The 13,715-nt window shown below is 39.4% G+C and overlaps 1 protein-coding gene across 1 annotated transcript; it reads left to right on the plus strand.

Moving 5' to 3' along the window:
• The first annotated feature begins 4,016 nt into the window (after positions 1–4,016).
• C3H1orf216 (chromosome 3 C1orf216 homolog) lies at positions 4,017–13,272 on the plus strand. The gene is made up of 2 exons (XM_031962131.1): positions 4,017–4,211; positions 11,768–13,272. The coding sequence occupies exon 2, from the start codon at positions 11,773–11,775 to the stop codon at positions 12,568–12,570; it is 798 nt and encodes a 265-aa protein (XP_031817991.1). The 5' UTR covers positions 4,017–4,211; positions 11,768–11,772; the 3' UTR covers positions 12,571–13,272.
• Positions 13,273–13,715: the final 443 nt, after the last annotated feature.

Raw genomic sequence — 13,715 nt, forward strand, 5'->3', positions numbered from 1 at the left:
TAAAAAATGCAAATTATCAACAACCAGATGAAAGAATGTTCCAAAACATTAATAAGGGAAATGAAAATTAAAATAACTCTGAAGTTTCCATCTCGTACTCATCAGACAAGAACAGAAATACAAAAGATGAAAATAATATGTGTTGGAGGGACCGTGGAAAGAAAAGCACACTAATGTACCTATGGAGCTGTGACTGTTCCAACTGGGCTGAAGAACAATTAGGAATTGAACCAGGAAAAAGTTTCGTTTGTTTGTTTGTTTTTAATGTACATACTGAACTGGTAACATAGTTACTAGGTCTATATCCCAAGGAGGTCAAAAACAAAGAGGAAAGATTTATATATTCCAAAATATTTGTAGTAGTACTTCTTTGTGTGTGATAGCAAAGAACTAGAAACAAAGTATATGTCCTTCAATTAGAAAACAGCTGAACAAATTGAGTGATATGAATATAATGAAATGTTATTCCATAAGAAATTAAGAATATGAAGAATTCAGAAACACTTAGAAAAACCTATATGAACCCAAATAGGTGCAAACAGAAACAGAACCTTTATATAATGACCACAATAATGTGAAGGAAAATGAAATTATAAAATCCCAGAACTCTGGTTGCCATAATAACCAGGCTGCTCCTCCCTCCTTTGGGGGAAGCAAAAGGGAAGGCTCTGTTGAGGGGGAAGTATGGGTAAAGTCCCTAGGAAATAATCTATAGATTTTGTGACTGGAAAAACAGAAAGATTTGGCATGTTTAAATTTTTTTCTTTATTTTATTTTAAAGTTATGAATAAAACAAGAATTTCCAAAACACGGTAAAATAAAAAGATGATTGCACATGAAACTACAAATATATTCAACTTGCTGTTCCTTTAAAATATGTAATAAAGTTATTGTATAAATTTCTTTTCTTCTTTTCTTTTCCCCCTTATTGCACCTAAGAGATGGCTATTATTTATATGTATGAATGTATACATACACACATATACATATATAAAACCATCTATACATATTTCTACTTATCAGTTCTTTCTCTGGATGCAAGTAGAATCTTCCTTCATATGTTCCTTGTAGTTTGGGTATTTATACAAATCGCAATGACTTATTCACTTGAAGTCATTCTTTTTTTTTTTTAAGTTGTTCTTAAAACGATATTGCTATTACTGTATACAACATTTTTTTTGGTTCTGCTCATTTCACTGTTCATTATTTCAGGCAAGTATATCTATGTTTTTTCTAAGATTGTAGAGCTCATAATTTCTTATAAAATAGTAATATTCCATCATAATCATATACTACATCTTGTTCAGCCATTCCCAGTTGATAGGCATCCTCACAATTTCCATTTCTTTGCCACCACAAAGTAAACTGCTATAAATATTTTATAATCTTTTAGATTCTTTTTATTTTTCCTTAATCATTTCTGGAAACAGACCTAATAGCAGTATCATTGGGTCAAAAGGTATACAGTTTTATAACTCTTTGAAAATAATTCCAGATTCCTTTCCAAAATAGTTGGATCAATTCTCAATTCTACCAAAAATATGATAGAAGAGAAAGTCTGGAAGGGAAAATGAACTCAGTTTTACACATGTTAAGTTTGAGATACCCCAAGAATATCCATCTCTAAATATCCAGTGGCCAGTTGATGATACAAAATTGAAACTCAAGAAATAAGAGGTATGAGTCTAGATGTGATCATTGAGCCCATAGGAACGGACGACATCACCAAACAAAAGAATAGAGAAGAAGACTCAGAACAGAACTTTGAGGTCCACCCATAGTTAAGGGGCTGTGATATAGGCCACGTGATAGCAGAGTAGCTCAAGGACGGGTCAGACTGAAAGAGAACCAGGAGAGAATGAAATCGGGAAAATCCAAAGGAGAAAGTAACCAAGAGGAAGAAGTGGTCGACAATATAAAATGTAGATAGGTCAAGAAGGAGATATAACAAGAAGATAATATGAGATTTTGTTCTTAAGAAGTGATTATGGGATAGCTAGGTGGTGCAGAGGATAGAACGATGGCTCTGGAGTCCAGAGGATCTGAATTCAAATTCAGTCTCCAACTCTTACTAGCTGTGTGATCCTAAGCAAATCATTTAACTCCAATTGTGAAGAGGAGGAAAAGGAGGAAAAGGAAGAGAAGGAAGAGAAGGAGTTACTTTGTAGAAATACGTTACCATTGAATGATGAGGTTGGAAAGCACTTTTCAGAGGCTTTGGGGAAAAAGTGAGTCATTCTGAAAACTAATATGAAACTATGTCCAAAACATCATCAAAGGCTGCAGAACGTTTGACCCAACTATACTGATGTTAGGCCTCAGAAAAAAGAAAAGAACTCATGTGTACAAAAGTATTTATAGCAGCTCTATTTGTAGTGGCTAACAATTGGAAACTAACCGAGTGCTTGTCATTTAGAGAATGGAAAAACAAATTATGACATCTGAATTTAATGGAATATTGTTTTGTAAGAAATAAAGAAAGATGGTTTCAGAGAAACCTGAGAAGACTTGTATGAACTAATGCAGAATATTGTGAGCAGAGCAGAGCAGAAAGCAATTTCTACAATAAAAAAAAATCATAGACAATTAACATTGCTAGACTCAAGAACTCTGATGAACTCAATGACCATTTATAATTCCAAAGGACTTATGAATCATGCTACCCACCTCCCAGGAGGTGATGGACTCAAGATACAGAAGAGAAACATATTTTTGGACATGGCCAAAATAGAAATTTGTTTTGCTTCACTATTGGTTATAAGGGTTTCCTTTTTCTTTAAGGGGTAGATAAAAAGGAGAGAAAATAAATTTTGTTAATTAAAAAGAAGTAAAAAAAAATTAAAAAAAAAAGAATGAGAGAACTGGAAGTACCATGTGTACACATTACTTTCAAAGGATTTAGGTGGTATGGGATTAAACATTCAGGACAATAGCTAACCAGGATGGTGGGATCTACTGAGGGTTGTTATTATTGCTGCTGTTCTTTATAGGTGGGGAAGACTGAAAGTCTGTAGGAAATAGTTTTGTATCTTTTTTTTTCCAGAGACAGTTGGGGTTAAGTGACTTGCCCAGGGTCACACAGCTAGGAAGTATTAATAAGTGTCTGAGGCCAAATCTGAATTCAGGTCCTCCTGATTTTAGGGCCAACACTCTATCCACTGCACCATCTAGTTGCCCCTATAGTCTTGTATCTTGTAGGAACCAGGAAATAGGAAGAAATCAATAATTAAAAAGAAAGGGATGACAGTAAAGGTAATGTATAGGAGAAAATTGGAGAGACAATGCCATTCAGAGGGGTTAGCTTTGACAATGAAGAGAACCATTTCAGCGAATGGAGAAAAGGAGATAGGGAATGAGAATAGGAGAATGTGGGATGAAAAGAAAGGGAAAAGCTCTATGCAAATGGCCTCAATTTTTTCAGGGAAGGTATTAGGTGAGGCTGTCTACTATAGAGATGGAAGGAGAGGGTGCTGTGGGACATAAGGAGAGAAGAGAAGGTTTGAAATAAGTTCTCTGGCAAATGGGATAGAGAACAGAGAGGAGGAGAGCCCATACAAGAACATATACATACCTACTTATATTGAGTGCATGTGCATACATACTTACACATATAAGCTTCTATCTGGACATAGTCATAGCACTGTGAAGTATACATTACTAAATTGTGATTGTATATCACTCTGTCATTTCCACTGCAAAGGTCATAGCATTTCTAGGATTTAGAAGTAGAAGGGTGATTAGAGATCATCTGGCCACGAATCTACAGATAAGAGCACACAGATGGCTCTCTCTGTGTGTGTATACCCTTCCCTGTTCAGCAAAAAGAGGGTTTTTTTCGTGCCTGTATCCTTCGTTCGAGGATCATCCCCTACCTTTCCCACCAATTGTGTGTTCTCTCTGTGTGTCCATGGGTGTGTATTCGTACTATCGGGCTGCGTACATGTGTATGCATGTGTCTCAATGCGCTTGAATTTGCGTGTCCAAACCCGCGCCTCCGGGTATGTCCGTGCGCCTCGCGTGCTTTCCCGAGTGTGCCTCTGCGTGTGCGTGTGTCCGTGTGTCAGAGTGTGTGCAGCCTCCGCCGCAGCCAGGGCCCCGCCCCTCCCTTTTCCGCACTCCTTGTCAGGCCGGTGACTCAGTGACGCTTTCCTGCGGCTGGAGCCGGAGCGGAGCCAGAGCCGGAGCCGGGTGGGCCCGGGCACCTCTGGGCTGTGAGTCCGGGCTCTGGGACGGGTGGTCATTTGGTTTCGTTTTGGGTGGGGGAACGCCAGGGACCGGGGCTCTGGTAGAGGGGACGGGGGGAGCGCCAGTCACCGCAGTGGCCCCTGCTAGGGGGAAGACGCATCTCCTGGCTTCCCTGGGGTGCTGGGAGGTAGGTGAGTGAGAGGAGGAAGGAGGAGCGTCTCCCGCAGCATCCCCCACCCCCGCCAGAGCAATGGCTGGGAATGGAGGTGGGGGCGGGGCTTGAGGGAGGCCCAGGGAGGAGGAAGAAGGGAACGGAGAATGAGGATGAGGATTAGGATGCTCTGGCTTTGCTAGTGCTCCACAAGGATGGGGTGTATGTGGGGGCGCTGATTGAGCTTAGAATCTCCTGACGCTCCCCTTCCCTCCCCACCAGCCCGGATCCTTCTCCAGGTCTGGGCCTGGCCTGCGCAAGGTCTTGGAGGTAGTGGGCTCCTGTGCCAGAGACTCTCTGATGGCAGAGCCTACGGAATTGCCAATCTTGCCAGGCTGGGTTTTTTACCTTGGTGGATACCAGATAATTAACACTCACTTCCATATGTGTAATCAGTTATACCTACATGCAAGTATCACATAGATACACATTAAATATGCCTTTACACAATATATACATGGAAACACAGGTACACTATCCAGGTATACTGCATACAGAAAAATAAACATATATATGCATGTGTGTGTTTATATATATATATACGTGTATACAACTGTATACATGGACATATAGCAACCCACACATACATACATGTAGCCATATGTATACACAGTCTCAGATGCACACACATATACCTCACAGTCACCATGCTTGGTGATTTGGAGACTGTATTAAAAGACAGTTCTATAAAAATATTTTGTCCCATCCTCCCTCCCAACACTTTGTGGTGGCCATTTCCCTTTCTTTATCCTTTGTGGTCTTCTGATCATTGCCCCTGCCTTGCTAGGTGGCCTGGCAGGATAATTTCTTATTCTGCAGCCTTATTCTGCCAATATATAAAATGGATGTAGTTGATGATGCCTTCTCTCTGTAAGTTCAAATTCAAACCAGAGCAACTACCTTTGTTCTATTCCCTGCCCATGGAAGTTATTCAAAGGAAATGTAATGACTGATTAGATCTAGAGAAAAGGAGAGAACAGACAGAGCTAGGTATAATGGGCACCATAGCAACACAAGGTAGAGATATAAAGGACCTTCTAATGTAGAAGCCAGAGGAGTCCGACTCAGCTATTCAAAGCCTTTCTACTCAACACCACAGTGTGCTAGTCTATCTAGTAATCAATCAATCAATCAACTAACCAGTATTTTATTAAGTATGTATTATGTGCTAGATATTGTGCTAAGCCCTCAATCAACTAACAAGTATTTTATTAAGTATATATTATGTGCTAGATATTGTGCTAAGCCCTCAATCAACTAACAAGTATTTTATTAAGTATATATTATGTGCTAGATATTGTGCTAAGCCTTGGAAATATAAATACAAAAGTAAGATAGGTTCCACCCTCAAAGGCCTTGAGGGTAGGAGGTGGGAGCAGAGAAAAGAGACACATGCACATTAATAAGTAAAAATAGGACATTTGCCAAAAATGCATGTCAATAAGTAAGTATGATATATATGTATACAAATAATGTAAATGAATAAATATATGTAAGTAAATGAATAATATAAAGTATAAAGAATATGTACACCAAAAAGAAAATACCAAATATAGAATTTTTTTTTTAAGTACACATGGTTGGGGGAGGAGTAGGGACTGGGAGGATCCAGAAATGTCTTCTAAACAGGGTGGCTCTTGAATTAAGCCTTAAAAGGAACTGGGAAATTCAAGAAACAGCTGGGAGGAAGAAGAGCATTCTAGGCCTAAGGGACAGTCTGTGCAACGGCATGGGGACAAAGAGAGGAAATATGGGGAAGAGCAAATATTCCACTTTGGCTTGAACCTAGAGTCAGTGAAGAAGAATATCCAATAGGTTTATGAATAGATTCTGAAAAACTTGAAATGTCTAACAAAGGAATTAGTATTTTATTCTAGAGAAAGCTGGGAGATTGCAATTTCTTGAACAGAGAAATGACTTGGGCAGTCCTGTACTATAGAAATATCTCTTTGACAACTGTAGACATAGAATCTCAGAGTCACAAATCTCAGGATTGTAAGGAAACACTTTCGACGAAATAGTCCAACCCATGCACAAAAGGAATCCCCCATCTAATTTATGGACCAAATGGTCCTCCAAGAAGTGCTTGAATCCCTTCCAAGAGAAAGAACCTCCTACTCCCACAGGCAGACAGCCTTTTTCATCTTTGGACAGCTCCATTTTAATTTTTTTCCTTCTCTCTCTTCTCCCCCCTCCCTGTCTGTCTGTCTTTTTCTCTCTCTCATTCTTTCCCTCTCTCTGTCTTTCCATCTCTCTGTCTTTCTCTGTGTGTCTCTCTGTCTCTTTTTCTCTCTCATTACATTTTAAGCTCCAGATTGTCTCCTTTCCTCTCTCCCTACCCCCACGATGCTTATTTATATTTATCAGTCCTTTCTCTGGAGGAGAGGATAGCATTATCTTTCAAGAATCCTTTATAATTAATTTGAGTATTTATAGTACTCAGAATAGCTTGGTGTTCACAATTATTCTTTGGATATTATTGTTACTGCATACAATTTTCTCAGTTTCACTCACTTTGTTTTTCATTATTTCAAACAAATATTTCCATGTTTTTCTAAAGTCAATATGTTCATAATTTTATATATTATTTATATATATGTATGCATATGTGAATACATATAATTTCTCCCAATTACTTGTCAAAACAATTTTAAAATATTTTTTAAAGTTTTAAGTTTCAAATTTTATCTCTCCTCTTCTGTCCTTCCCCATTCCCTGAGACAAAAAGCAATTAGATATAGATTGTACATATACAATTACGTAAAACATTTCCATATTGGTTATTTTGTACAAGAAGACTCAAATAAAAGGGAAAAAAGAAAGAAAGAAAGTGAAAAATAGCATGCTTCAGTCTGTATTCAAACAAGATCAGTTCTTTCTATGGAGCTTCATCATATCCTCTGGGATTATCTTATATTGCTGAAAATAACTGTCATTCACAGGTCTTCATCAAACAAAGTTGCTGTTGTTGTATACAACATTTTCCTGGTTCTGTTCACTTCACTGTGCATCAGTTCATGTAAAGCTTTCCAGATTTTTCTGAACTCATACAGCTTGTCATTTTTTATAGCACAGTAATATTTCATTACAATCATACACCACAGCTTGTTCAACCATTTGATGGACATCCCTTTGTTATATAATGCTTAGCCACCACAAAAAGTAGTTCATAGTTTCTTACAGAGCAGTAATATACCATCACAATCATGTATCACAACTTGTTTACTCATTCTTCAGTTGATGAGCATCACCTCAATTTCCAGTTCTTTGCCATCACCAGCTTCATTATTATTAAGCAGTTTTTCCTGATACCAAAATTAAAATAGGTTCTTTATCACTTCTATTATCGATTCTGGTTGTACTCTCTGGAACCAAACAGAGGAAATCCAATCTCTCTTTCATTTGATCTTCAAATACTTGAAGCAACTGTCATGTCCCTACTGAGTCTTCTCTGAACTAAACATTTCAGCTTCCTTACCCTAAACTCATTTGACTCAAGAGTCTTCATCATCTTTGGTGGCCTCATCTGGATATTTTTCAGCTTTTCATAATGTCACTTTGAACTGAACCCAGTACTCTAGGAGTGGGCTGACTAGTGCAGGGTACACCTTATTCCTAGAAGCAATACCTCTTTTAATGATGCAACCCAAGAGGAAATTAGCTTTCTTAAATGCTGTATCACATTGCTAACTCATATTGAGTTTGAATATAGTTTGTCCTCCTCCACTAAAATTATATATATTTTCAAACTGTTGTCTAACTCTGCTTCCCCTATGTAGTCATAAAGTTTATTTTTTAACCCAAATTTAAGACTTTATTTATCTCTTTGGAATTTCACTTCTTGCATCCAACACGTTTCTGCCTATGGTGAATAGAGTGCTTATTCAGACACTTAATTTAGCTGTGTAACTCAGGGCAAGTCTCTTAAACCCTTCTAGTTTCCCCATCTGTAAAATGGGGATAATATTGGTAGCTGCCTCAAGGTTGTTGGGAAAATCAGCTGAGATAACATGTAAAACATTTTGCAAACCATAAAGCGCTATGTAAATTCTAGTTGTTATTATTATTATCACAGTCATTTTCAGTCATGTGTATTTCTTCATGATCTTATTTGGGATTTTATTGCCAAAGATATTGGAATGTTTGCCATTTCCTTTTCCAGCTCACTTTACAGATGACAAAACCGAGGCAAACAAAATCGAGTGATCTGTTCAGGAACACACAGCTAGTAAGTGTCTGAAGCCAGATTTGAATTCAAGAAGACCAGTCTTCTTGACTCCACTTTATCCAGTGTATCACTCAGCAGCATTATTACTATTACTATTACTATTAATGTTAATAATTAATATTAATATGACTATCACCCATTGTGTTAGCTATTCCTCCCAACTTTGTGCCATCTGTAAATTTTTGATAGTTTTATCCAAATCACTAATAATTGAGGCAGGTTACATAGAGTGCCAGACTTGCAGTAAATAACACTTGACTTTGAATCTTACCTTAGAGGTTTATTACTTGTGTGAGCCAAGGTAAACAACCTCCATGACATTCATTCTACCTTTCTTTACAATGAAGGCCTCCTCCAGGTCTAAATGAGTGCTTCTGTAATATATAGCACAGCGAAAGACACAATTTGAAGCATGTAGATGGGTTAATGGATAAGAGTATAGGATATGGAGTCAAGAAGATATAAGTTCAAATGTAGTCTCAAATACTTAACTAGTTGTGTCTTCCTGGGCAAGTCACTTAATTCTGTGTGCCCCAGTTTTCTTATCTGTAAAATGGGGATAATAATAGCACCTACCTTCCAGGATTTTTGTGAAGATCAAATGAAATAATATTTGCAAAGCACGTAGCACAGTACTGGCACAAAGTAGATGGCATAAAGATGTTATTATAATAATAATAGCTATTATTATTACTGCTACTATTATTATAGATCTCTTGGAAAGTTCACTGGAGAATTCCTGCCATGTTGAAATTGAACCAGTCTGGTTAATCATTAAATTCTAAAGTCCTTTAATTACTTTCTCATCTAATCTGTATGTGTCTTGTGTTCTCCATAAGAATAGTATATATTTTTTTTAAAGAATAATATAAAATGCCTTCTGGTCCAGCTATGTGGCACAATGGATAGAGCCCTGGGTCTGGAGCTAGGAAGACTTGAATTCAAATTCAGCCAAAGCAAGTCATTTACCGTCTAATGCCTCAGGTTCTTCTCTGTAAAATGAAGATAATAACAGCACTTACCTTGCAGGATTTTAGTGAGGATCAAATGAAATAATATTCCTATAGCATTTTGCAAACATTAAAATTCCATAAAAATGCTATTAATATTCTATTATATCTTATAGAATGTTTTGGTAAAATCTAGGCTAACTATTAATTTAGCATGTTCCCTTATCTACCAGTTTAATTGTTCTGTTGAAAAAGGGGAAATAAAATGACACTAGTAGGCCTCATTCTTGATGAAAACATTCTGGCTATCTCTGCACTAGTTCTTTTTCTCTTTGTTCTTTCACTATCTCCTAAACAATCCTATGTAATGATTCCTAGAAATGAAGTCAAGGTCACCAATCTTTATGAGAAAAGTGGTACAATATTTGTCTTTCTTCAAGCTTGAAATACCATCCTCACTACCTACAGTCTTTCTACTGTTACCTATAATACCTCAGTAATCTTTCAGGACCAGAGACTGTAGTTTGTCTGGTCCAGATGTCTTGAATCCATTAAGAATACTTTACCACTTCTTTATTTCTTTTGGCAATCAGCTCCCTCCTCACTCTGTCTATTCTGTCCTTTCCTCTGAAAAAGTCATTCTCCTTGACAGAGAAAATAAAAGGAAAATGGGAATGAATGGATTAACCCTGTCTTATCTCTGTTGTCCATTATTATTATCTCATATACTTGAAGAAAAGCTCCTTTCCCTTTTTTGATCTTCCTTTTTCTCTGAATATTGGTTTTTTTTTTTTTAAGAAAGGAAAGAAAAAAAGAAGAAAGGAAGAAAGAAACCTTTTGTGTGTATGTACTTAACTCCCCTTCCCAGCCTTAGCTCATTCTGAGCTTCAGCATTTCTTATGCTATTTTTACAGGACCATGCTGTGCTGTTATATTCATCCTGTATTACCTGGTCTTGCTTTTATTTTCTGTACATTTCTGTTTAAAGTCTAAGTTGGTTGGTGAGTTGCCTCTGTATATAGGGATCCAAATCCAGGTCTCAGACTTCACCTTTTTAGCTGTTTACTTTTGAAATGAGATTTCTGTAGCACATTCATTTGGAAATGTCCAATGGGCAATTAATAATATGGATTTAGAATCTAGAAGAGAGACCATCACTGGAGATTTCAATCTGAAAATCTTCTACATAGAAATGATGTCACCATTTCATATTTCTTTGAGGAGAGAGAGAGAGAGAGAGAGAGAGAGAGAGAGAGAGAGAGAACCCATTGATTGGGTTTAGCAACTAAAAGATCATTTCTAACCTTGGAGAAAGTAGTTTTAGCTGTAGTTTGAGACCAAGAGTCAGATTGTAAGAGATTGAGAAAGGAGAGGAAGAGAAGGCAATAACTGTAAAGAGTTTTGTATTTGAGAGTCTGTCTTGAGGGTGGGTAGGTGATCTCTACAATTCCTTTTACCCCTAAATCTGTTGGTTTTTGTTTGCGTGTTTGTAATTCTTTAATAAAAGAGACTTTATTTGCTTGATGGGAGATCTAAAGTTTTATAGCTTTTCCCCAATAAAGGGCCAACTGCTTTTTATCTGTTCTTTGTGTGTTGATTTTTCCCATTCGGTTTGTAAGCTCTTTGAGGACCAGTACTATCTTTGTTTTTATTTGTATTTGATTCCCCAGCATTTAGCTTAGTGCCTGGCACATAGAAGGCATTTAATAAATGCTTACTGACTAATTTATGCACAAGGTAATTTAAGTCAGTAAACATCGCCAGGCACTCTGCTAAGCTTAGGGAAACAGAAAGGCAAAAAGATCATCTCTGCTGTCTAAGAGCTTATTGTCTAATGGAAGAGGTAGAGGTGGGAGGAGGCAATAGTAGCTACAGGAAACAGGATAGGCTAAGGGAACAGATGGTGTTTCACTGGGCTTTGAGAAGTGGTAAAGAGAGATGGCATGGGAGGCATGGGAGGCCTTATACAAAGGCCCTGAGATGGGAGATGGCACACTGGGAAAGCTCCTGTCCCCTCTTCCTCCTCACTTTATAGGACCCTTCCTTAGCGCTCCTGGTCATCCTTTCTCACTCTTTTACAACCTATTAAATTTAACAAACACTTATTAAGCACCTACTATTAATAAGGTCTGATATCCAGCGCTATAAATACAAAAGATACAATGTTTTTTCTTTACTTTTTCTCTTCAACAGTGAGGATGTTTGCAGTGCAACCTGGGGCTCCCGAGCCCCCATTCCTGGGGGGCCCACCTGCCTCTCTGTCTCAACATGACTATGAACCCGACAGTAACTCCAACTTTGTGGCCAGCACCTATGATGCCAATGAGAACTGGAACCAGGGACTCGGGGGAGCCAGGGGGTTGGGTCTAGGAGAGGGGGAGCTGACTCTCGCGCAGAATCTGCCCTCAGTCCCCTCTGACAACCAGGCTCTCCTGGGAAAGAGGCAGGCCTCTGCCCGTGGGCTTCCGGGGCCCCAGCCGGATGGCTTCTTCCTCCGTAGGGCAGGGGAGATGCGCAGCCCACCGGAGGGGGCTGAACTCCCCATAGCTACGGGGCCTGAGCCAGAGAAGGGGGATGGGGTGGGGGCCACAGCTGCTGCCGGCTCCCCCTTGGAAGATATCGGCTATTCCAGCAGCTCTCTGAGTGTTGAAAGCCCTGAGAGCAGCCCAGGTCCCTCCTGGGACACCCCCAGCCCCTGTCCTGGCCCCCCAGAGCCCGGCCCGGCCCCCGATGCCTTCCTACCCACGGTGACCCAAGCGGTGCAGCAGCTGCTGGCTCGGGAGCGATACAAGGAGCAAGAGAAGGAAAAACACCACGTTCACCTGATTATGTATCGACGCCTGGCTTTGCTACAGTGGATCCGAGGCCTCCAGGGCCGCCTGGCTGGACAACAGGCCCGGCTGCAAGAGAGCTTTGACACAATCCTAGACAACCGCAAGGAGCTCATCCGAGGCCTCCAGCAGGGGCTGCCACCTCGACCCCAAGACAGGGGGTGAATGCTGACTCCTTCCCAGCCTCCCTTCCCAGCTTCCATCCCAGCCTCCTCCCCACTCTGTGACCCATTGCTTCCTAAACTCAGTCTCACCTGGGGTCTGCCCTCATCAGCTTTCCAGGGCTGATGATCCTCTTTGGGGGTTCTCTGCTTCCCCTTCTCCTGCTTCTTAGGAAGGCTCCCAGCATCATCACCATAGCCCTCCCCAGACACCCTGTGCTTCTCTGCTAGGAGATTTATGGGAGGTAGGGGTCCATATTTTCAGATTATCCAGAATTTGAAGAATCTAGCTTGTCCCTCCCATCACCTCCACAGTAAAGAGATTAATCACCTGTGAGCACCCTGCCTAGAATGATAGATTGTCAGAACTGACAAAGCCCTTAGACACCTCATCATTCAAATTCCTCAATGGGCAAGCAAGGAGATTACTGCCCAGAAAGGGGAAGGAACTCAAAGTGTAATTACAGAGTTGGGAGCAGAACTGAGATTAGAAACCAGGTCTTTTAGCTCCGGGACTTGACTTGGAGTTCTGCCTTCTCAACCAGAATCTTTACCTGAGTTCTGACCACAAAGTCACCTGAGAAAATGGTTATTGGTGATATTTATTTATGACATCTCAATAAAAAAGAATGTACATTTATAACTTAGAATGTAATGAACAAGATGTTTAAAATGTTGAGCAAAAGTTCTCTGTCTCTGAGTCTTCTGTGCTAAACTCAAAGTATTTTGGATGTTGAATTTATTTGATAATTTTTTTTTTAAGCAGCCTGCCAATGATAGGCATTCTGAAGCTCAGTCTTGCAAGGAAGAATACTGGGACTGATGAGTGAATGAATGAATGAGTGAATGAATGTTGTCTGAGGAGGCTAGATGGCATGGGGCAGTCCCTTGGGTCTCTGGGGAAATTGAGACCCTGATACAACTACTCCTCCTGTTCAGTTTTTGGAAACTGGAAAAGAAATGAATTGCAGGTCATTAAGGGCATTCAATAGTGCATAGAGTGCCAGGTTTGGAATCAGGAAGATCCATTTTTCTGAGTTCAAATTCAGCTTTAGACACTTTACTAGCTATTTAATTCCGAGTAAGAATTTAAGTTTTGTTTGCCTCAGTTTTCTCATCTGTAAAATGAGCTGGGGAAGGAAATGGCAA

Source organism: Sarcophilus harrisii, chromosome 3 (genome assembly GCF_902635505.1).
Source record: "Sarcophilus harrisii chromosome 3, mSarHar1.11, whole genome shotgun sequence".
In the NCBI taxonomy this organism is placed as follows: Eukaryota; Metazoa; Chordata; class Mammalia; order Dasyuromorphia; family Dasyuridae; genus Sarcophilus; species Sarcophilus harrisii.

Excerpts from the sequence above, each read along its gene's own strand:
- C3H1orf216 (XM_031962131.1), top strand. The coding sequence starts at position 11,773 with ATGTTTGCAGTGCAACCTGGGGCTCCCGAGCCCCCATTCCTGGGGGGC.